Genomic DNA, 25,102 nt, shown 5'->3' with positions numbered 1-25,102 from the left:
ATATATATATATGTTTATATCTATATATAAATATATATATACGGTATATATATATATATATATATATATATATATATATATACATGTAAAGACATACATAACAGCGGAACGTCAGTACTTTACTAGCTGAACTGTATGGCCTGCAGAGATAACCCATATACTCTATTCAGTATTCTACCGACTAGATTGGAATTTCAGCTGTATGTATATAGCCATTAGCAATGGATGTAACTAAAAGAAGGAGTATGTGGTGTAGGTTGCCTAGGTCCTATTATGTAAATGGATGACACACACAAGGCTTCACATTATATATATGGAACATGTGTTTGCCCTGTAAATACAAACCATATGGCTGTGCTGTTCATGTACACCAAGTACTATGGCTGTCACTTTATTTGCACCCTCTACATGACACAATGAAGAAAAGGCAGAAAATATGTAGAAAGATTAGCACACAATCACACATTGCAAAGCCCCTGAAGAAGCTAATTGTGCCGAAACCTGTCAGGTGGATGCCCCATTTGACATAATAGTTTCAAACTGAAATTCTGTTTTAAATTGTGTTTTAAGTATAATAATAATAATAATAATAATAATAATAATAATAAAAAATTAAAAGAGAAAACTTTTGTAAGAACCCACGAAGTATGTGACTTATTTATTCCAGCTCAGCCTAACCTCTAATAGTAGGAAAGAAAAACCTTCAGGTGCTGAAGAAAGAGGGGAAAATTAAAGTTACAAAAACAATGCAAAGATTTTTCTAACCTCAGCTGGATTTCATAGGTCTATAAGTGGAGAAGTGCTAGCATTTGTGAAGGAGGATGTTGAGAAATACAAGCTCACGCTGGATTAGGAAATAGAAGACTGACGACAAGTAGAGTCTCAGTAGGGATCAGACATATCAAAAGGGACAAGAACACCTCTGACTGTAATAAATACCACTTTGAATTGGATGTAGTGGACATATTCACTTAAGTACCTGCTGATTATATTTATGACAATGCCAGTTGTTTTCAGCTGAGTTTATATCCTTTATACAAAACCTGAAAGTGAATTATAGATAGCTGTATAATGATTCAGATCTGCCAGGAGGAAATTAACTTTATTCCTTCCAGCAGCGTTCGGGTTTCAGTCAAGGGGGTGGCGCCTCCACAGGTTCAGTCACTATTCTGTGTATTGAGAACAGTGACTGACTTACAGTCATCCAGCATTAGAACCAGCTGTCAGTCAGTGTGAGGGGTGTGGTTACAACCACTGCTCTCGATACATTGATTGGTAACTGATCCTGCGCTCTCGCATACCCGGTAGCTAAGACACAAACGCTGCTGAGGTTACTTGAGGCAGAATGCCAGGTGCCACTCCCAGGCACCTAACCGGGACTGTGGCAGCTGAGTGGAGCAGGGCGACAATAGGACCGGGGGCAGGTAACAGACAGGACAAGCAGGACAGGCACAGGCTGGACAAATGGTGCTGACAGGACTAACGGGCCAGAACAGGAAAACAGCCTGGAAGGCAACAGGCAGAATGGGTTCAAGCGGGTACAGAACTCCTGACATAAATCATCAGGCTTAGGTCACCAGGTAAGGGACATCAAACACTCAACACCGGACACAGGTGCAGCTGGGACATTTGAAGGATCTTCAGACATCAGGGTCCAGGTCATCAGGAACAGAACTCTGGTAGTCAGGATCCAGGTCATCAGGCACTTATCACCAGACATGGTACATCGGGCACAGGACATTGGACACAGGTGCAGCCAGGATGGATGAGGTAGACAGGATGATAGGTTCAGGCGGGCAAAGATACAGGAGCAGGATACAGGCAGGTATGGACACAGGTGCAAGATAAAGGATGATATGGACACAGATTCAGGATACAGAAACATACGGACACAGGTGCAGGATACAGGCTGGTACCAGGTAACAGACAGGACAGATCCAGGGAAACAGGCAGGACAGACACAGCAGAGCAGAATTGCTTGCAGGCAGTACTGGTACTGGAAGCTAGGAGACCAGAGCAGACAGGCAGGACCAACACAAAGCTAGGATCAAAACCTAATGCATTGCTCTGGCCCTTCACAACAGGGGGAGGGAGCCTTAAATATCTGGTGTCTCCCAGCAATAGGCTGAGGACACTTTTTCAAGGTATGCCGTTAAAGGGATAGAAAGCATGTGCATGACCCCTTAGGCTGGAGACCAGGAAACTCCACACAACATGCGCAAGACCTGGGGTCTAGGTGAGAGCTGAGGACTGACAAACACGTAGGCATGCTCGGGCAGAATGAGCCAGGGATCACACTACACGTGGACAGCAATGAAGGGACACAGAGAACCATGCCACACGTGGGAGGCCACACAAGGGGTGAGCAGAGAACCAAGCAACAAGATGATGGCCATGTGGGAGTGGGGCCCACCCTATATGTGGAAAGCCATGCTGGTAAGCAATGAAGGGACACAGAGAACCATGCAACACATGGGAGGCCACAGAAGGGGCGAGCAGAGAACCAAGCAACAAGATGATGGCCATGTGGGAGTGGGGCCCACCCTATATGTGGAAAGCCATGCTGGTAAGCAGAGGATAGCACAGCATGAGAATGGCCATGCAGGAAAGAAGAGGGAGCAAGGACATTGTGCTAGGATTCCGCGGAGCTCTGGTGCACTAGAGAAGCCGGCGCTACACTTGTACAGTGAGCACATCTGACTGCAGAAAATCCAATGAGTGTTATATTCATAGGTGAAGTCAGAAACTGAGCCTGGACTCTGCCTTGACTAAGCAAGTAAGTCACTTGTACTCTGATCACATCTGAATGTGGAAATTTCAGTAAGGACCAGGGAGCACTCACAGCAGGTGACAGAAAGGCAATTCTGGCAACTAAATAGGAAACGGTCTTTACAGTTAGATCATTTAGACAGTGGAATGCCCTACCAGAAGAGGTAGTAATGGCAGACACTATAACAGCTTTTAAATAAAGGGCTGGATGATTTCCAAAATACATATAATATTATCAATTACAGAAGATTTAGTGACAAAAATGTATAAATGGTGAAGGAAGGTTCAACTAGATGGACCTTGGACTTTTTCAATCTATGTAACTATGTAACTAAGTGTCATGTCTATTGGTGAGTGCAGAGACCAAGAGCAGAATCTGCTTCATGATGATTCATAAGTCGTCAGATCAAAACATTGTTGCCGTCATATCAGTGGGTTGCTGTTGAGTCGGCACCTTCTGCTGGGTATGAACACAGCAACCCATCACTCTTGTCTTGACTTATTTGCGGAAACAATAACTGGTTATGACTGAACATGGAGGCGCAGAATATTTCAAATAAACAACATGCAATGTACTTATTTTTACATGTAATCTCTAGATTTTATCATGCTCTAGTCTATGAGCCTACTGCAGACTCTTGATATAAATGGCAGTTGGAGGAATCAGATCAGATTTTAAGATAACAGACACAACAAGCCTGGAGACACAGCAGACCATAGGTTACTCTCATTAGCATGAGCAATTTCTGGTCTAACATTGTCATGTTGAAGAACAGCTCTTGGGACACTTAAGAGACATGGCCGCGCCACTGATTCCACAACCAAATATATATAACACTGAGCTGTAGTCTGGAATGAAGACTACAGGAGTCCGGTTACCGTACATTATGCCATCTCATATCTTCAGAAGTCATTTGCATAGTTTTGGGCCACGAGCCAGACGTCCACGTGTAAGTGTTCCACCACTTTCAAAACTGCAGGCAATAATGGGGCAGAACAAAGGTCTATTTATTTTGGTATTGATAAATCTTCTTTGATAAATCTGAAATTTTGCAAAATGATTTCCAAAAATTGTTCTTAGTGTTGTTAACAAAATTCTAAATTTTACCTTTCATCTTGAACATAGTAATTTGCTGACTCTTAAAATATTTTATTTTTCATTGCTTCATATCTCTCAGTGGCTTCTATTATAAGAAGAATAGAAAAAAAATCAAAGGTATGATTAAGAATCAAAAACAAGAGTGATATATAAGCAAGCCAAGAGCTCCATCCCTTCTAACACTTATTGTTCCTGTTTCCATGTCTACGATGCTATGTTTCCCCTTTGGATTTTGATGATAATTTTGATTCCTCTCCATATGTCTATTTGTCCTGAAGATCTGTCGGACAGAATGAGAAGCAGTATTGACAGTGAATCTCCAGTGGGCTACTCCAGAGACGGAGACATTATCATTGGGGGAGTCCTTCAGATACTTTTATTGTGTCATAAGGCAGTCCAAAAGTTTTGGGTTCCACCATCAACTGATGTCTGCACAGTGTAAGTATTAATTCAATGCTTAATATCTGCATTGGGGCAAGTTAGACATACTAGAATAATTCCTAAAAACAGAAAACATCTATCTCAGTTTTCAGAACTCATTGTTTGTAATGTTTACCTCAATGGCGCAGAGTAGTAGGTTAGCAGAGCTGGTGTGGCTGAAGCTCATGATGCTTGGTGTGAGTGGTATGCCAACAAGCTACTCCCCTATTTCAAACTTGTACGTTACAAAGACACCAAATTGAATTTTTGTCTTTTTATCTTTTGCAGATTGTGCTAACGAAAAGCATATAAATCGGCAGTGATAACTTAGTGATAAAATAAATTCAAGGCTAATTGAAAAATACTAAAGATCTTGTATGAGATTAGACTTTTTTTCACCAAACATTATCGTTTGGCCGTAATGAAGTCAAAAAGACAGAGCCTATCAATGAGTGAAGCACAATTTTATGTGTCAAACAACAGATTGTTTTTTTCTAATCTCATATTAGAAACTCGATTCACATGGATTAAATTCTACACAATTTGAATTTCTGGGTTAAATTCAAGCGTATCTTTCAAATCGAATTGTGTCACATTCCCTCATCTCTAAGATAAGGAATATGACAAAATTCAATTTGCCAGATACGCTCAAACTTAACCCAGAAATTCAAATTGTGTTGAATTTAATCCACGTGAATCGAGTTGCCGGTAAACAAGGTTAGAGTATAATTAATGGATGGTTTAACAAAAAAAAAAATCTTAACACATCTTGTCCTTCATCTGTCTTGTTGGCATAGTTTTTTGCCTGGTCCTTTTCTGGTTTGTTTCCCCCTTCAATGTTTAGTCTTCGCTTTAATCCTTGGTCTTTTTCACTCTTTGGCAACTCCGGCACTTACTAAACCTGACAAGACACCATAGCATGCATCGACCTTCAACAAAGTCATAATGTCACCTGAAGTCTAGTCCGCACCGAAGGTGCTGGAGAGTGAAGACAGAGAAGAACACAAGAAGGAGGAAGAAATGTTGTGGAGCACAAGGTGGGAAGCTACAGCCCCAAAACCAGCCATGGAGCTGAGGCACCAGTGTTTTTTTATTTTTTTAATATTTATGCAAAAAGGCAAGTGAGTAAATTGAATTCCAAAAATGTTGAGTTCTTCTAAATCTGAAATTACTTATGCAATTCAAAGTGAATTTGATTTGCCTTGAATTGATTCAATCATCTCTTGTTAGTAATAGATAAGTTCATAGAAACCTACTGCTGAACCACTTCCCCCTGCAGTACATAGCCTGTCATCCTTAGCACCACTTACAGAGACAGTGAACAATTCTATTTTATAGAATTTCTTTAAATTTAACTTTTAGGCACTGAAAACTAATATCGCTTGTTGTATCACACAGTAGACTGTATGATCTCTACTATTTTCTCAATCAAAAGCAAATTGCATATAGCTACTAATCATGCACCTAATTTGTAGGAAAAATATATTTTATCTGAGGGTTTTGAGTTATAATATGCAATAATATATTTGTATTATCTATTAAAAATACAGTTTAGGAAATTAAAATATATTTTAATTTTGCAACAAAAATATTCTTTGGACTCAAATTTTTTTTTTAAAAGTGTAGCATGACAGAATTACCAAAAATCATGTTAGAAATATGTAAGTTTAGGGACTTTCTTTTGCAGGTGACATTACAAATTTCTACTCAAAATAGTATGTATTCCAAAGTGTGCGCAGTACCAACATTCCAAGCTGTACTATTGAAAAATGAGATTTTTGGCAAAAAATTGCAATTTTTCGAGCTACCCCGCCACGTCACGGCAAATCTCTTGGGGCAGTCCTACACTAAAATATTTTTATTTAAAGTGTGCCATGCGGCCTCACAAATGCAAAAATAGGATGTATTGCAATACATACTATTTTGAGTAGAGGTTGTTTTATGTTGTTTTTCATTGTTATATAGGTTTTTGGTTGGTCCCCATCTTGCAGTGCACCTCATTTTTATTTTTCCATCTGTCCAGATTTTTGGCGGTTGGTGGCTGTTCACACATTGCCATCCAGCCCTGTCCACTGGCTATTTATTCCAAGCAGCATGTGCTTGGGCCTGTCCCACCCACAACCATGAATCAGTCAAGAAGACGGAACTGAAAAGCACCAGGTACGTGCTGTGCAGTCCTATTTTTGCATATGTGAGGCCACATGGCACACTTTAAATAAAAATATTTTAGTGTAGGACTTCCCCAAGAGATTTGCTGGGACGTGGCGGGGTAGCTCGAAAAATTTAAATTTTTTGCCAAAAATCTCATTTTTCAATAGTACAGCTTGGAATGTTGGTACTGTGCACACTTTGCAATACATACTATTTTGAGTAGAGGTTGTTTTTATGTTGTTTTTCATTATTATATAGGTTTTTGACATTACAAATCTGTTCACATCTTCTTTACTCACTTTCATTTTTTTGTTCTTTTACTATCCAAGAAATGGAATTAATGTGGAGGATGGATCCAGTACATAATAGATGCCAATGGAGTACATCAGGTTCCCTTTAAAGTGTCCATCATTTCATTAGAAAAATAGTGCAGAGGTGTTTTTTTTTTTTCTTGTAAACTGATAGGCACTGTAATGGGAACCAAATCAACCCCATATTAAGGTTTCATTAATTCATTTAGTGATGTGTAACCTGTTTAGAGACTTCCAAAAAAAAATATAGTAGAAGAGCAAGGGAGATGAACCATGAAATAGGGGGGAGGTCAGATATTAGGATTTTTTTTGGTAGTTTAAGTGAGATATTCACATGTAATAGAATTTTTGAGGTTAAGATTAAGTAAAAAATTAATTTTAATAATGTTTTGTGTGATGGGGAGACAAGATGGTAAAGGCTTAAATGTGTAGTCTAAAAAAACACAGTAAAATAAGATTTTGTTAAGACTTATAAAATTGAGGAAATATTGCGCTATTAACTGTGATTGAGAGCACGGATAGAAAAGGTGAGAGATGATTGCAAGTAAGTAGAGGAACATAGATTATTATTATTATTATTATTTATTATTATAGCGCCATTTATTCCATGGCGCTTTACAAGTGAAAGAGGGTATACGTACAACAATCATTAACAGTACAAAACAGACTGGTATAGGAGGAGAGAGGACCCTGCCCGCGAGGGCTCACAGTCTACAGGAGGAGAGAGGACCCTGCCCGCGAGGGCTCACAGTCTACAGGGAATGGGTGATGGTACAATAGGTGAGGACAGAGTTGGTTGCGCAGTGGTCTACTGGACTGAGGGCTATTGTAGGTTGTAGGCTTGTTGGAAGAGGTGGGTCTTGAGGTTCCTCTTGAAGCTTTTCACTGTAGGGGAGAGTCTGATGTGTTGAGGTAGAGCGTTCCAGAGTATGGAGGAGGCACGGAAGAAGTCTTGGATGCGATGGTGGGAAGAGGAGATGAGAGGGGAGTAGAGAAGGAGATCTTGTGAGGATCTGAGGTTGCGTGCAAGTAGGTACCACGGTAGATAGATTATGCTGATTAACACTCTAAGATCCATATAATACAGTGGTAATATGGGCATAAAGCAATTTGTTAATGTTATAATATATGTGCCAATCATGTTCCCCACCTTCTCTTAATTCTTAATTCTAGACCGGTTTTCCAGTATCTCCAGCATCTTCTAGCTTTTATTTATGCAATTGAAGAAATAAATACCAATAATGATATCTTGCCCAATATATCTCTGGGCTTCCGGTTGTATGACTCCTGTGAGTGCGAGACTCTGGCGATAAAGAGCACATTAAATATCCTGTCAGAGGGTCAAGACCTGATTCCCAACTACTCGTGTGAGAAGACATCAAAAATAGTAGCATTTATTGGCCATTTATTATCTTCATCCACATATACAATAGCTCAAATAACCCACTTGTATGGATACCCCTTGGTAAGTACACTGTAAGGATAAATCATTGGGATTCTTCCACATTACACCTACAAGAGCTTTTATAATCTCCAATTCTACATTTATAGGGATTGATATGGAATTAGATCTGCAAGATTTTGGAGGAGTCTGTGGGAACTTTGGTTGATTCATCCTGAACAGCATTTGTCTGGTGTTGGACAAGACATGTCTCACAATCTCCATTGTAGTTTATTCCAAAGGTGATGGGGTTGTGGTCGGGGCTCTATGTGGTTGGTCAAGTTCTTCCACACCAAACTCCCCCAGCCATGTCTTTAAGGACTTTGCTTCGTGTACTGTCCACAGTTTGCGATGAAACTCTGCTACTCACCCATTAATTAATACGCAAACTGATTAGCAACAAGCTGGGAAAGTGCAGAGAATCAAATATCCATGCATACATAAATAATACTTGGGCACAGTAGTGTGGCTAGCTTTAAATCTTTCACTATCATAGCAAAGTACAGTATATGGCGGTGTTTTTTGTATGCACCCCATGCTTGACCATTTTCTATGTATAGAACCAAAAAACAAAAAGCGGATCAAATTGGTGACTGATAAAGCGATCAATTGCTGAAAAAGTGTATAAATTTTATTTAATACAGGCAATAGGTAGGCAGTGTACATACAAGAAAAAGTGGGCAAGCAACTAGAATATAACAAAAATAAATAAAAAATGCCACATAAGTATAATGACCGGGAGTTCGGAAGAGAGAGGAATGCCCTGCTGTTCCCCTGACAAAGACACCTCCGAAACGCGCATTGGGGTGGGTACGACTCACCAAAGGGAATTTGTGTTACCCTCAGGTATATACTTTCTTTACCCTGCCCAGCATTTTTTCAATACCTTTACATCCCCTGAGATCTAGACACATGTCTAATGATTATAATCAATAATGGTACGCATATATATTTAAATACACATTATAGACTTCATTTTTTGTCATGAGATCATTTTGCCATCCATATCACTCTAAATGGATCTGTATTGCACATTCCTCAGCCTTCGCTGCTCCCGGTCATTCTACTTATGAGACATTTTTAATTCATTTTATTTATATTCTGGGTGCGCGCTCACTTATTTTTGTTGTACGTGCACTGTCTTCCTATTTCATGTCTTAGATAAAGTTTATAAACTTGTTTGTTTTTGGCTCTTTATTTCATTACCGATTGGTCTTGACCACAAGTTCTTGGGATGATAGAGATGTGTACGTATGTGTCACGCCTGGTAAGAGAGAACACCAAATAAACGGCGAAAGGAAGAGGCAAGAGGGAAACCCAGTCAATAGGGGAGGGGAAGATGGATACCCCTGTTGACTGCTTACCACTGGCCCTTGGCTCCCCTGACATCCACTACTTAAACACTGATGACCTATCATTAGGATAGGTCATCAATGTTTGATGGGTCGAGGTCTGAAGCCCCGCACCCTTGCTAATCAAATATTTTTGGTGCCAGCGGTGGCAGCCTGTGGCAGGAAATGCTAAATTAAGTAGCTACTCCATCTTTTGACCACAGCCAGACACAGCACTTCCGCATTCTATTGATTTGAATAGGAGGCAAAATGTCACAATCGGAGCGGGAAGAGACACCCAGCAAGTGGACTCCTGAGAATAAGGGAGGCTGAAATACAAAGAGGAGGGGTAACCATGGGCTCCTGCGCTGACCCTGACACTGGGGGCCTTGCGCTTGCCCTCAAACTACAGGTACCTATAAGGGTTAAGAGGTGTGGCCCGCCAACGTGCCCATGTCTCCTAGCCAGAACCTAGGAATAAATCTCACCACCCACGAATCCACGGAGGGAAAAACAAACACAAAATAAACAGCAAAAGGGAAAAAAGAAAAAACAACAACTTATCTTGAGAGGGAATCTTCAGAATATACAGCAACAGTAGTCTGAAGCCACATGCACTCCTGAGCAAGCAACTTGTCTAAGTGAAGAATATAACCCGCACTGGAGGAGTGAGAGGCCCCACGTTATGAAGGCCCTTAATTACCAGCTGAAGGAAAAGATCCTCGAACCTCGCAAGGAAACAGAAAAAAAACGAAATCAAGCCCTTAAAGGGACAGCGTCCATTAACGTCTGGACGATCGCTGGGCCCTTCTGCACCTTGTCCCAGCAGCAGCACCTGAAGGTCCAGACACATCCGTGACACAAATGTGCAGTATCCGGTCGCAGGCACTATCAGATGTCTGAGCAGCTCTGCCAACACTGGCACCGAGAACAGCTGAATGTTGAATGTCAAACCCTTGCTGATCAGACATTGATGAGCTATCCTAAGGATAGGTCATCAAGAGTGATGGGCGGACTAGTAGATAACCAGGCCTGGCTGACTTAATTAGATTTAAAACCAAATCCGGTCCCGGCCCAGAATTGATGACGGATATCTGGTTGGACGTTAGTCCCCATATAAGTCTATGGGAACCAGAATTAGATTAAAAATGATGGTGGAAGGGATAGGGGATAGGAACAAGCGCGCTATACTTACCGAGCCTCCAGCATGACGGTAAATGCTGGGTAAAAATATACATATGCATGAGCCTAATGAGCGGCTGGAGGCTTGGTAAGTATGAAGCGCTGCTTGCTTTATCATTTTTTTCTTTATTTTTCCGTCATCTTTTTGTATTACCCAAGTGCTGTACCCAGAGCATTAGCCAAAGTTCCCTGAGAAGTCCGGGCCCGGGGCTGGAACCCGAATACTCTTGAATCCGCGCGGATCCGGACTTTTACAGCCTGGGTCTGCCCACCACTAGTCATCAATGTTTCAGTAGTTGACAACCTCTTTAAGTAACAGATCTCGTTTGATGATTGCAAGTTTTACAATCTTGTTAGTATTTTGCAAACAAAAGATATATTGTAATGGGTGCAGAGTTAATACTTGCACATGGGCTTAGGTGCCGGAGGGGACCCAAAGACTCCTTTGCTACAAAGACATCAGTATAAATATTGCCATATGTTGGGCTTGCCACAGACATTAAATGACTGTCAGTCAAATTATACTTCAGTCAACACTCCCATACACAGGAGCTCTTACTTGGCCGAGTGCTCCTGTGTTCTCTATGAGAAAGCTGTCAGTTGACATGTGGGCATCTCTCACGATCATGAGTCGGTCAGTTGTCCCATTCACATTAGACCATCGGCCAAACTCTTCGCTATTTGGTTGACCATTTGACTTTACTCTAATGTGTATGGAGACAGGAAGCTGTGTTACCGATTCTGCATTGTGGCACAGCACCCTCAAATTACTCCTCTGCTTGCCCCTGTTCATGACTTTATGGAGATCATAACAACACTTATAACTATCATGAAGCCAAAGCCTAATCTGTTTGTGCTCAGTATGCATGTATCAGTAGCTGTGGTATTTATTTGTAGATCAGCTATGGTGCAACAGATCCAGTATTTAACGATAGGATACGATTTCCATCAGTTTATCGAACTATTCCGAATGAGTATCATCAGTTCCAGGTAATCTTACACCTTCTGCTGTACTTTAACTGGACATGGGTTGGAATTATATCCACCGATGACGACAGTAACATAAAAGCTACTGGTAAACTGAGGCAGATATTGGGAAGCAATGGAATATGTGTGGAATTTTTAGTTGTGATCACCATTTTCAACTATGTTGATGAACTCATGAAAGCATTAAAGACATCATCTTCAAATGTTATCATTCTTTATATCACCACTGAAGCTTTCATTTTAATGCTGCAAAATGTCAAATTTAAAGAGCTGTCCAGTAAAGTATGGATATCCTCCATCAGCCTGAACGTACTTATGGATCTCGAATTCAAAAATTGTTTATCTGTTTTCAATGGTTCCTTAGTGATAACAGTGCATAAAGAGGAAATCGATGGTTTCCGGGAATTTTTATTCAATTCCATAGTTAACGACAAGCAGGATAATTATTTTATTGAATTTTTTTGTATGATTCACTTTGGGTTTTGGAATGATTTAAAAAATGGCAAGCATCAGACTAATAATTTATGGGTGGAATTTTTGAAAAGTAAAGGCACTTCGACTTATATCTTTACATATACAATTTACAACGCTGTTTATTTTCTGGCCAAGGCTTTACATGAAATGCATACAGCAAAACTACTAGTCAAACAATATCCTGGTAAAGGAATCAAAAAGGTAATTGTATCCATTACCCATGTGATAATATACTTCTTTGCTTCTGCGAAAAGAATAAACACACAGACTTGGGATTTCCAAAAATCCCCAGTGCTTGCCTGAGTGTTCATTCATTTTATACCCCTCATGCATATAGATGTTCTATACAGCTGTACATACATAATAGTAAATAGCAGAATTTATAGCCACATAATAAGTAAAAGACATTCCCTGCATCCATCCAGCTTGGTCACTACCCTCATCAGTTCTCAAGAGAGTTAACACATTGATTGAGATTAGGCATGACTGAAGACATAAACCAGTTCCCTCTAACTTGAGATATCAAACGTGGATTTTTTTTATAATTGGTGAACAAAATCCTGACATTTGAAAAAATAAAAATTGGTTTTGTGTCACCATTCTCCGAAAGATAGAATTTTTTTTTTATTGTTCCAACAATGAAGAAGTATGAGTATGGAGTTATAACTACAGTAATTTTTCAAAAAGTTAATTCAGATGAATTAAGGCCAGAATTGTTGATGGCGGTCTTGAGGAAAGAATGTGGTTGAGTCTGAGGTGCCTGATTCATTAAGAGGGAAAAACCTCATAATGAATCAGGTGCATCTTAAAAGTCTTGTGCGTCTCATGATAAACCTTATTATAGTCACAAATTAGAGTAAGATTTGTGGCATAAGGTATGCCACAACTCATCATTAGTTAAATGATTGCTATCCCTCCACCCCGACCCGTCCAAGCTCTGCCAACTGGCATGAAGACACAAAAAGTCGCAGATTTTTTGCCCCAAAGTTTTGAGAGTTTTCATGGTGTTTTATTCCAGATTTCTGGCATAAACAATTTGCTGAATCAAAGACTTAGGCTATATGCGCATGCTGCGATTTTTACGTGTTTTTGTTGCGTGTTTTTTGGTGCCAGCAAAGTTTATGACAAATCAGACTTGCTGTGTGCAAGTTGCACTTTTTTTTTGTCTGTAGTTTATTTGTCAAAACTTTTTGACAAAAAGGAAGCAGCATGGTCATTCTTTTTGCGTTTTTGTCACCCATTAAAATCAAAGCTATTGTTAGGCTGGAAAGGGCCAAATAATGATGGCACTTCCCACCCTAATAATATCATCCCCCAGTTGTCTGCTGTACTTTAGCTGGTTTTAGAAAATTGGGGGGGGGCCCACGTCATTTTTTTTTTTTTTAAATAAATAATTTTTAAAAAAACGTGGGATGCCCTCTATTTTTCATAAACAGCCAAGGTACAGCAGAGAGCTGAGGGTTGCAGCCTGCAGCTGCTGTTGTTCCTGTGCTGGATATGAAAAATGGGGAGGGAACTCACATAATTTTTTTTACCCCCAAAAAATTAAAAAAAACAGCTTTCCAAGCTAGCTATCCCTCTGTCAAGCTATTCTTTCTATCTATTCTATCTGTTCTTTCCTATTATCAGTTCTGTATGTTCTTTCTATCTATTTTTTCTATCTATCTATCCATTATTCTATCCTATCATATTTTGTTTCTCCTTTAAAAAACCCATTAACAAATATTCGGCAAAATTGTGACGAAAACGCACCTCCATTACAAGCATTTTTTTTACATTTTCAGGCTCTCTGTGACAAGGTGCAGTTTTGGCTGCAGTTTGGGTGTAGTTAATATTGCAGTGTGTGCATATAGCCTTAGTATTTAAGGCAATACATTTTCGGGTGAAGTACTCTGGCACACCACCTTTGAGAAGAGCAAGATTCTTCTTGGAAGCCGTTGGCAGGAGTTCTATATATTGGAGTGTATGAGAGTTACAGAAGCAGCTGAGAAAACATTACAATATCACAATAACATGTAGATGAGATATGATGAATAAAGCTTAACAGTTGAATTAAAATTTATGCTTAAACCTTTCTCTTATCTTCAGCTGAATATTTATATTAAACATGTCCATTTAAGATCAACGGGAGAAGATATATTTTTCTCTCCGCAGGGTGATGTAGTAAATAGTTTTGGAATTCTGAACTGGGTACTTTATCCAAATGGTACAGAATTGAAAAGGCACGTTGGTACTTTATCACCATCGCAACAATTTTCAATTAATACAAGGGATATTGTGTGGAATCCAAATTTTATAAAGGTAAGAGCAAAGTATTCAGGAACTAAGGTATGTAGCCATGTAATAGACCATCATTTACTAAAATAGGTTTCCCACCAATATGAACATAATTGAGGACATTGACCTTAGGAGCCAAAGTGGAGAGCTACCAACAAACTATTAATTGAACGGATAATTATTTTTCCCACTGGTAGCCATTGCTTTAATTTTCAAATTCATCTATTTACAAGGAGTTAGACAACTCCTCTTACAATAATTCTTAATTTTATTTTGCTATGTATTAATGTTGAACAAAAAGATATGCAGATCCTGGTCCAATGGCCATAGTGGTTGTCCATGGCTGCCGGACAAGAGCACTTTGAATCTCCTACTACTGAAGGACCAACCAGGGACTTTGGCCAAGGCTAGGGGTTGTAGTAGTCATAACAACCCCGGCCGGCTCACTTCATGAAAAAGGGATATTGTGTGTAGAGGTGGTAAGAGGATGCAAGCTCTCAGGGATGCTGAACAGTTTACCTCTGAGTTAAGATACAGTAAAAGAGAGGCAGATTCGAGTTTCTCATTCAACATCTGCACTTTAATGGTTTTGCAAATGTGACGCCCTGGGCAAGCCAGGGGTCACAGGTCATAACACCACATGCACCCCACATTCCCTGCAGGTACACTCAAGGTCAAAACTAAAATCCTTGTTGCCTTCCTCCAGGGGCTGGTGTCCACACCAGGGGGTGGGCCAGGCAGTTGGCTCCACCCACCGAGGAGTACACAGCTCTGGTGGCGGGAAAACCAGGCAGATCGGAGATCAGTTAGGGAAGTGAAGGAGTAAACAGGGAGAGTAAGAGGAGAGTTGAAAGTGACAGAGGAAAGTGACAGCAAGAAGCCTGAAGTTAGTCCGGGTGTGTGCCCCGGACTGAGACAGCAAGGTTGGCAGACGGCGGTGACCGTCTGCAGGAGAGGCTGCTCGGAGGTTGCCGAAAGGACCGCAGACGGGTGGTGACCCGGCGGTACCGGAGCGGTATACAAAGAACAGTCAGCACCAGGGCAGAGGCCTTTCGGATCCCGGCAAGGCTAGGAGTCGCCATAATTTGTCAAATCCGTCAGTGAAGGGGACGACTGTCTCCCAACAACCAAGTCCCGATTGAAGGCAACAGTCCAACCGTAAAGGGGAGACACCGCCACCACCAAGGCACCAGTTTCCCAGGGCCAGCGCCTGCGGGCAAGAGAGGGGCTCCTCCGGCTCATATCCAAGCTGGGGAGCGGGTTACCGGTGGGAACCCATCGCAACCAAACAACTACACATAGGTGCAGGGAAGAGACCGTCACCGTCAACTGCAGGGATCATCAGCACCGTAACCGTCCAAGGGACCCGTCCAACCAGCCGTTTGTTTACCGAGAACTGTGTCGTGTTTACTGGCTGAGTGAGTACCTCCATGCCGTGCGGCACAGCGCTGCCCCTGCGCCCCTGCACCTCCACAGGCCCCATACCCGCCTGTCCACCATCCCAATCCCATCACTGGGCCCCGGGATCACCAACCCCTACCCACGGAGGGGCAAACAACAACTGGCTGCTCCATACCATCACTCCCGGGTTCCCCAGCCAGAGCAGCGGTGGTGTACACTCAATCACCACAACCGTGGGTGGCGTCACGGACAATAAACTATCCCAACAACCTAACCCCTTTCACTCATGGGCGAGGAGCGCCGTTAGAGTCCCCGGGATCCGGCCCATCGCTCGAGCCACCGAGCAGCAGCAGGCCGCAGAGGCCACGGCAGCCGGACCCGAGCAGTGGGAGAGCGCGGCGTCCCCTCCTCCGCCCGCGACAACTTGGCGTCACGAACAGGATCTTACCGCTCTGCCGTTGGGTAGAGGTGCGCCTTGTGACCGCCGGAGGTGTCCGGCCAGAAAATTTCAGAAGTCGCCATCTTTGGCGCAAAGAGTTCCCGCTCGAGCGTGTTCTCGAGTAGCAGAGGCGCGAAGGCCAAAACCCCGCCCCGATAGAGGAGGGGCCGGAAAGAAGCTAAGGGGGACGCGATGGCGGCTGGCTGCATGTGAACGCAGCTATAAAAGCAGGGACGCCAGGACTCTGCAGTCAACCTGTTCCTGGAAGAAGCCGCCAGCAACATGTGGATGCCGTCCCGAAGCACCGTAGCCCCCGCGCCGGGAACCGCGGCGTGGGTGGAGATCCGGACCGCGCAGCTCTATCAAAGGCTGCAGGTCAAAATGCAGCTCCTCATGGAGGAGTGGGAGGCTGACATGGCGGACATGATAGCAACCGTGCGGAGACGCGAGGAGGAAGCTGAGGAAGGGAGGGTGAGTGACCCACGCCCCGATGCCCTTGAAGGGCCGGTCATCGCGGCTGCGGGAACCGGTCCAAACCCTCTTGCCCTGTTACCTCCCTCACCAGCCGTCGCGGAAGCTGTGACCCCGCCACTAGGCCCGCTGCCACCGCAACCGGTAGCGATACCCAGCATGCCCGCCCCGGCAGGCCGACCTGTAGCCGGAGTTCGTAGCAAATCGGAGGTGCTGCCATGGAAGGCCCCGAAGTCTGCACTGGAGGCAGCCCCTGAGAAGTCCCCCGAGCCGGAGCTGATAACCCGTTCCGAGCTGAAGGCCCAGCCGCGGAAAGCCCCTGTGCCCATCCCCCACACCTCGGCTGAGGTTGCGCCGGGTTGTCGCTGCAAGGCGGCGCCCAAGGCCAAGACGCCGCAGGACCTGCCGGCCAGATCCCTGACAGTGGGCAGCGTCCAGAATGTCCAGCGGGGCCCGACCCGTGCGCCGAAGCTCACAGCAGCACCGTATTGGGACAGGGAACCGGTACCGTTGGGCCCGGAAATCGGTGAAAGAGAAAAGAAGAAAGCGGAATTGGTGGCCCGTGCAATCCGGGAGAAGGAGAACCTCCGCCAGGCGACGTTCCGTGTCCGGGGCCCGCTGTATGAAGGACAGGTGAGGCGGTTTGATGTCCGCCGGGGCTATGGGTTTATCTACAAACCGGGCCTGGAGGCCGAAGTGTTTATAGCCCGGCGGGACGTGAATGCCCACCTGCCCGAGGAGCACCCCGGCCATAACCTTATGCCGGGTGACATCGTGCAGTATACCCGGCACTGTAGAGAGAGGGGGTGGTTCGCCCTAGATGCGAAACTGAGGGGCAGCCAGGAGAGCCGTGTGAGTTCTGCACCCCCTCCCCCAGATGAAGCCGACGACCTGGAGTAAGACAGCGGAACCCCGTTGTCCCCCGCCCCCGTTGGGACCAAAGTCTGTGTTTGTTTGCAAGTTATAAAATGATGAAAAATGATGATTACCGAAAAGTAACCAGATTGTCTAACCGTGATTGAGAAAACCGGCCGTTGCCGGCACCGTTGTCCCTGTGGGGACCGTTTAAAAGTTGCATAAGGGACTCCTTATGGACAAGCCCGTGAACTTGCAGGGCAACCACAAACGTTAGTGGGATGTAAATAAAAATCTGTTTGTTGCAGCTACCGTCACCGCCTCCGGAGAGGCAGGTTGGAGGGAGGGCCCGCAGTAGAGCCGGCTGGGGCCCAGCCACCACAGGAACCGGTGGCTACCCTCTGGAGGGGAAGGACAGATCCCGCTCGGGTAACTTGTGCTGGACTGGGGTCAAGGGGTGCTGCCTGGGTTTTAGGGGCAGCATCAGGGCCAGGTTACTTGGGTGGGAGAGAGCGGAGCCGCAACCGTTAAAATGTTTGAAACCGTTTAAGAAATGTGCCTCCCGATGTGGGATGATGTCATAAGTTGTATTGTGTCTTTTTACCTATTTTTCAGAAAAAACAAAAGGAAAATAAAACCGGTGTTGGACGGGCAGCCCGAGGACGGTCTGCGTTTTGCTAAGGGGGAATGTGACGCCCTGGGCAAGCCAGGGGTCACAGGTCATAACACCACACGCACCCCACATTCCCTGCAGGTACACTCAAGGTCAAAACTAAAATCCTTGTTGCCTTCCTCCAGGGGCTGGTGTCCACACCAGGGGGTGGGCCAGGCGGTTGGCCCCACCCACCGAGGAGTACACAGCTCTGGAGGCGGGAAAACCATGCAGATCGGAGATCAGTTAGGGAAGTGAAGGAGTAAACAGGGAGAGTAAGAGGAGAGTTGAAAGTGACAGAGGAAAGTGACAGCAAGAAGCCTGAAGTTAGTCCGGGTGTGTGCCCCGGACTGAGACAGCAAGGTTGGCAGACGGCGGTGACCGTTTGCAGGAGAGGCTGCTCGGAGGTTGCCGAAAGGACCGCAGACGGGTGGTGACCCGGCGGTACCGGAGCGGTATACAAAGAACAGTCAGCACCAGGGCAGGGGCCTTTCGGATCCCGGCAAGGCTAGGAGTCGCCATAATTTGCCAAATCCGTCAGTGAAGGGGACGACTGTCTCCCAACAACCAAGTCCCGATTGAAGGCAACAGTCCAACCGTAAAGGGGAGACACCGCCACCGCCAAGGCACCAGTTTCCCAGGGCCAGCGCCTGCGGGCAAGAGAGGGGCTCCTCCGGCTCATATCCAAGCTGGGGAGCGGGTTACCGGTGGGAACCCATCGCAACCAAACAACTACACATAGGTGCAGGGAAGAGACCGTCACCGTCAACTGCAGGGATCATCAGCACCGTAACCGTCCAAGGGACCCGTCCAACCAGCCGTTTGTTTACCGAGAACTGTGTCGTGTTTACTGGCTGAGTGAGTACCTCCGTGCCGTGCAGCACAGCGCTGTCCCTGCGCCCCTGCACCTCCACAGGCCCCATACCCGCCTGTCCACCATCCCAATCTCATCACTGGGCCCCGGGATCACCAACCCCTATCCACGGAGGGGCAAACAACAACTGGCTGCTCCATACCATGACTCCCGGGTTCCTCAGCCAGAGCAACGGTGGTGTACACTCAATCACCACAACCGTGGGTGGCGTCACGGACAAAAAACTATCCCAACAACCTAACCCCTTTCACTCACGGGCGAGGAGCGCCGCTAGAGTCCCCGGGATCCGGCCCATCGCTCGAGCCACCGAGCAGCAGCAGGCCGCAGCGGCCGCGGCAGCCGGACCCGAGCAGTGGGAGAGCGCAGCGTCCCCTCCTCCGCCCGCGACACAAACACCTTCCTTTTCCGAGACAGGGCACGTTTTCTTCACCGGACACATCCATTTCCTCACTGCTTTCTTTACCCTGGCTGTCAGAGTGTTCCATCGATCTCCTGGATTACCAGTCCTTCTCCCTGTGGATACAGGTGCTCTGGCCATGATGATTTCCCACTTCCCAGAGTTCCTCAGCATTCCTATATGATGGCGGTCCCTAGGACTTAGCCCCACACCTGCTGCGTCTGTGTCTTTATCCACCAGTCCTCAAGCCACAGGGTGGCCTTCTCCACATCAGGATCCGATCTCCCTCCACTCTGTCTCTCTGCAGCCCTCTGCAGCCTCTCACATCCTATTATCCTTCACTACTCTCCTCCTTTCCTCTAACTTATGCCCTCCCCTATCTCCTCTGAGCTTATCCCTTCCCCCTGCACTCAACTATGGGGACACTGTGCCCTTTAGTGGGGAACTATGGAACTCCAACCCCAACCCACATTTCTAATAACATGAAGTCAGGTTTCTGGAGGTTTTGTGGTTACTGCCACCCCCTTACACTACCTTCATCATTCCTAGTGCCTCATTTGCTTAGCAGACCCCACAACATCATTATATTGGGAGTCAACATGCATATGACATTGTGGAGGACCAAAAGTGGAACAAAAGATGTCACAGGTAGAAAGAGGTTCACATGCCACTGGTCTGACAGCCATGGACTATCAATATGGCAGATGAACCAGGGTCTTGAGAATGTTTTTGCTCAACTTTACTATATACGATGAGGTAATATTTTTTCCAAAAAAAAATTAGATTGAATTTCACTACCAGGTTGGCATGGGATGAGTTATAGATTATTTATACTCGAAAGGGTTTCTTCTTGTCTCAATCACAATAATGACATGAGAAGTTCATCAAACTTCCTTATATAGAGATGTTTTTCACTTTATATGGAAGTTTCACATCACAACAATTTAATAGTTATCAAAAATTGTCAAATGATATCAATTTGTTCATTGATTTTATAATTATAATCATGTATTTTATCATTATTTAAGATTCCAAAGTCTGTGTGCACTGAGATATGTAGTCGTGGAAAAAGAAGAGCTCTCCAAATTGGAAATTTATCCTGCTGCTTTGACTGTGTACCTTGCTCGGATGGAGAAATAGCAAATTTATCAGGTGCGAATAGATAGATAGATAGATAGATAGATAGATAGATAGATAGATAGATAAAATGAAAACATAATACTCGTCTTGCCCTTCACCTGTCTTGGCTCTCCAGCTTGTCCTCCGCTGGCTAACTTTTTTCCTCTGGCTAAAGTCTTCACTCTTCTGTATCCCCGGCGCCTCTGGCGCAAAGTAAGGCTCAAGTGTAGTGATGGTCGGACCTGGACTGTAAAAGTCCGGATCCACCCGGTTTCCAAGGTACCCGATTACCAAACCTGGGCCTAGAATTCTCAGGGAACTCCGACTAATGATCCTGTCCAGCACTCAGGACATAAAGAAAAATAAAATAAAAATAAAGAGAAAAATAATAAAGCAAGAGAGCTGTACTTACTGAGACTCCAGTGCGGCTGCAACTGCGCCCGCAGCCATCTATTCACTTCCAGGGCCACTCATTAGGCTTACTCATATGCACCACTTTTCTCGTCCACGGCAGTCATTGCATCTGTGATTGGTTGAAGTCAGACGTGCCCCCAAGGTGAGTGACAGCGTGTCTGATGCTTCCAATCACAGATGCTGTTTGCAGGTCTATAGCATAAAGTAGAAATAAATAAATAAATTGGTGTAGGGTTCCCTGGTATTATGATACCCACCAAGATAAAGCCACAGCTACAGGCTACACACCCCAGCCGCGCACTTATCTTGGCTGTGTATCAAACTAAGAGGAACTGCATGTGGCTTTTTTTTTTGAGTCAAGTGGCAACTTGAAGTTCAAGGGCAAACAACATCATGACATTATGTTAGGGGCACAGGCGTCAAAGATAAAAGAAGATTTAAGATTGTAGACAAGAGTGAAGCCAGAAGGAGGAAGTGGGCCAACAAGGAACCAGGAAGGAAGCTGCAGGTCCAAGAGAGCTAAAGGATATTTTTTTTAACTTTTTAACTCCTCTGCATATTATGCTCTGGGGTCTGAAAAGACCTCAGTAGACAATGATCTTTTTTGTACCAGGAATTTCATATGTGTCAAATATATTTTGACAATCAAATTTTCTGGCCAAATTGAATCAAATCTGTTATCAGAGTAATTCCTGTTTAATCACTTTGTAGGAGAGATAGATCCCTAATTAAAATATGTAAAGTAGGTTCTTTTGCCTGTAAAAAAATATAATTGATGGTGATTTTTTTTCTATCACAGGAATGGAAAACTGTATAAAGTGTCCTGAAAATTTCTGGTCAAACATGAACAGGACTGTTTGTATAATAAAGACCATAGAATATCTTTCTTACGATGACCATCTTGGATCAACCTTGGCGGCCATAGCCACAACCTTTGCTGTAGCCTCAACATTAGTAATGATCACCTTTGTAAAGCACAGGAACACTGCTATAGTAAGAGCTAACAACCAGCATCTTAGCTATGTCCTCCTCATAGCGCTTACCATGTCCTTCATCTGCTCGCTCTTATTCATTGGTCATCCCATTGAACTTACCTGCCTCTTCAGACAATCACTGTTTCTCTTTGTATTTTCAGTCGCCATTTCTTCTCTGTTGGGAAAAACCATTACAGTCATCGTTGTTTTTAATGCATCCAAACCGGGACGCAGGTTTAAAAAGTGGATGGGTTCCACGGTCTCCATAGGCTTGACTGCTATATGTTCCTTTGGACAATTTCTCATCTGTGTTACCTGGACAATATGTGCCCCCCCAATTGTAGAATTTGACAGTAAGACATCCCATGATAAGCTGATAGTGCAGTGTATGGATGTATCTATGTTCTACTTTTATCTTGCAATTTCCTATATTGGTTTTCTGGCTTTACTAAGTTTCATCGTCGCCTACTCAGCTCGGAGCCTTCCGGACAACTTCAATGAGGCTACACATATCACATTCAGTATGATCATGTTTTGCAGTGTTTGGTTGTCCTTTATACCCACTTACCTAAGTGCTAAGGGCAAGTACACGGTAGCAGTAGAGGTTTTTGCCATTTTAATCTCTTCAGCAGGATTACTGGTGTGCATTTTTACCCCAAAATGTTATGTCATCCTTCTAAAGCCAGAGCTCAATGATAAAAGACACATACAAATTACTAAACAAAAAAATTATAAAAAATACTAGCAGCATAAAATTCACATAGGCCAATGTTTGTTTTGCAATCAGTTCTTCTGAACACCAGAAGTGACAGCGAAACATGCATCTAGAACCCCAGAAGAAGCAAAGGCAAAATGCTTCTCTTTATGTATCTTGACACATTTTTATACTATTCACTTATGCTGCTAAAATTTTTATGGATTTTACTTGTTTATAATTGCAAGATCCTCTCAAGAAAATAATATCATGCTTGCTAGAAACAATTACAATTTTTCGGTAATATAACAATTTTAAATTGATTATGTGTTATTTGTTTTAATTAGTTAACCCTGGCCTACACAATCTGGTATGAAAACTTACTAATGGAAATTAGCCAGAGATTTAACTTACAAGCCAATTTTGCCTATTTTGAAAATGTCAGAAGTAGTGGGATTGGCAGCAATGGGATTCAAACCCACGCATGCAAAGAGACTGGAGCCTAAAGGCCGCTTTACACGCTGCGACATCGCTCAAGCGATCTCGTTGGGGTCACGGAATTTGTGACGCACATCCGGTCGCTTTAGCGATGTCGTTGCGTGTGACACCTTTGAGCGATTTTGCATCGTCGCAAAAACGTCCAAAATCGCTCATCGGTGACATGGGGGTCCATTCTCGAATATCGTTGCTGCAGCAGTAATGATGTTGTTGCTCGTTCCTGTGGCAGCACACATCGGTACATGTGACACCGCAGGAACGAGGAACCGCTTCTTACCTGCCTCCTGCCTGCAATGCGGAAGGAAGGAGGTGGGCGGGATGTTACCGCTCATCTCCGCCCCTCCGCTTCTATTGGGCGGCGGTTCAGTGACGCAGCTGTGACGTTGCTGTGACGCTGAACGAAACCCCCGCTTAGAAAGGAGGTGGTTCGCCAGTCACATCGTCGTCGCAGGGCAGGTAAGTAGTGTGACGGGTCTGGGCGATGTTGTGCGCCACGGTCAGCGATTTGACCATATCGCACAACCGATAAGGGCGGTTACCCACACTAGCGATATCGGTCACGATATCGCAGTATGTAAAGTGGCCTTTAATCTAGCACCTTAGCCAATTATTCCTATTTTGTAGTCAGTTCTCAGCTTGCTGCCATTCTGTGCAACTCTCAAATGAATATGGATATGTAATTCTTTATTAATTCTTTTCTAACTCATTTAACTGTTTACTCACTTTTAAATAAACTTCAACTGCTGTTTTCATGAAGTAAGACAAGAGAGTATTTTTTTAAATATTTTCTTACAAATCCCTTGACAAAGTTTGATGCGAAACATGCACTGCATGTTTTTTTTTTCTTTTAGGTGTGTTTTTACCTATATTAATGTGCATGCCTTCTATCAAGTGTAAATTCCTCACTCCTTTTCTGTCTTTCTATGCATTGCTTATTTTGAGCTTTTTGATTCATATTCTTCCTGAGAATTGCCTTCCCACATCTTATTGTTTTAATGTTTCGCCCTTTTCACAAAGATATGCAAATGGATATAACATTATAATTTTCTGGGGATGTGTGGATGTGCTGCAACGGCAAGGAATCAGACATTACAACAGTAAACTGTACAAAGAGAAGTGGGAGCGGTCATTATGTAGTTCATAATTCAGTGGAGATAAAAAGCTAGAGAAGGACTGCACGTAAGACATTGCCTATAAGCTACTGACCGTAAATGCGTATTCTGCCTCATTTCTAAATGAGAGTGATAATGGATTATAATCTTATCGTTTGTGAAACAAGTTCCAGCATACCCTTTTTTTTAGGCATTACACTCAAAGGTGTAGTTTCATATGTTTCAATTTAACTTTTAGGTATATAGAGGTCTTTGCAAAACCTAGGTAAAGTGCTCACTTAGATGAGTTTCTTCACCCTTCAGTAAATACAAAGTCATTCTATTATTTAATATCTACAGGAGATTTGTAAGTTTTTATTGGGTTTGGGATATGGTTTGTATTAAACCCATACGCTGGGTGATATTACTGATTTCTGTCTAATTGTCCCTGCCTATAGTAGCAATGACGCCTGTGACTAGTCGCAAGTGTATTAGTTCCCTTGGCTAGTCAGCCCCCTTAGCATGTAAGCACGCCCCTGTGGGTGTGCTAATATGCTAATTAATGCGAGGCATCAGAAAATGGTCACAGTCACCTCTCTGTTGCCATCGCATCCGACACGACTTCAGCTCATTGGGCATGATCCTGGACTTTCAGTCATGCGCACTATGAAGCCGGGTTTACGCGTCCTGGCTTCAAACTCATGTAGTGCTCATGACCTAAAGATCCCTCTATCTATGCTACTATAGGCTGGGACAGTTAGGCAGGGATTAGCAATATGCA

At 43.8% G+C, this 25,102-nt stretch overlaps 1 protein-coding gene across 1 annotated transcript; it reads left to right on the top strand.

The window, feature by feature from the left end:
* The first annotated feature begins 2,267 nt into the window (after positions 1-2,267).
* Positions 2,268-22,783, top strand: LOC142257620 (vomeronasal type-2 receptor 26-like). The gene is made up of 7 exons (XM_075329758.1): positions 2,268-2,436; positions 4,147-4,306; positions 7,924-8,215; positions 11,602-12,366; positions 14,254-14,466; positions 20,560-20,683; positions 21,864-22,783. Exons 1-7 carry the CDS (start codon positions 2,268-2,270, stop codon positions 22,781-22,783), a joined length of 2,643 nt encoding a protein of 880 aa, XP_075185873.1.
* The last annotated feature ends 2,319 nt before the right edge of the window (positions 22,784-25,102 follow it).

The sequence above is a fragment of the Anomaloglossus baeobatrachus genome, chromosome 12 (genome assembly GCF_048569485.1).
Source record: "Anomaloglossus baeobatrachus isolate aAnoBae1 chromosome 12, aAnoBae1.hap1, whole genome shotgun sequence".
In the NCBI taxonomy this organism is placed as follows: Eukaryota; Metazoa; Chordata; class Amphibia; order Anura; family Aromobatidae; genus Anomaloglossus; species Anomaloglossus baeobatrachus.
This window is presented reverse-complemented; position numbering and strand designations above follow the sequence as displayed.

Bases quoted from the DNA above. Each gene is read 5' to 3' on its own strand.
- LOC142257620 (XM_075329758.1), top strand. From the start codon at position 2,268: ATGCTCGGGCAGAATGAGCCAGGGATCACACTACACGTGGACAGCAAT. The intron at 12,367-14,253 runs GTAATTGTATCC...TCTTATCTTCAG, and splicing joins CTGGTAAAGGAATCAAAAAG to CTGAATATTTATATTAAACA. The intron at 14,467-20,559 runs GTAAGAGCAAAG...TCATTATTTAAG, and splicing joins GGAATCCAAATTTTATAAAG to ATTCCAAAGTCTGTGTGCAC.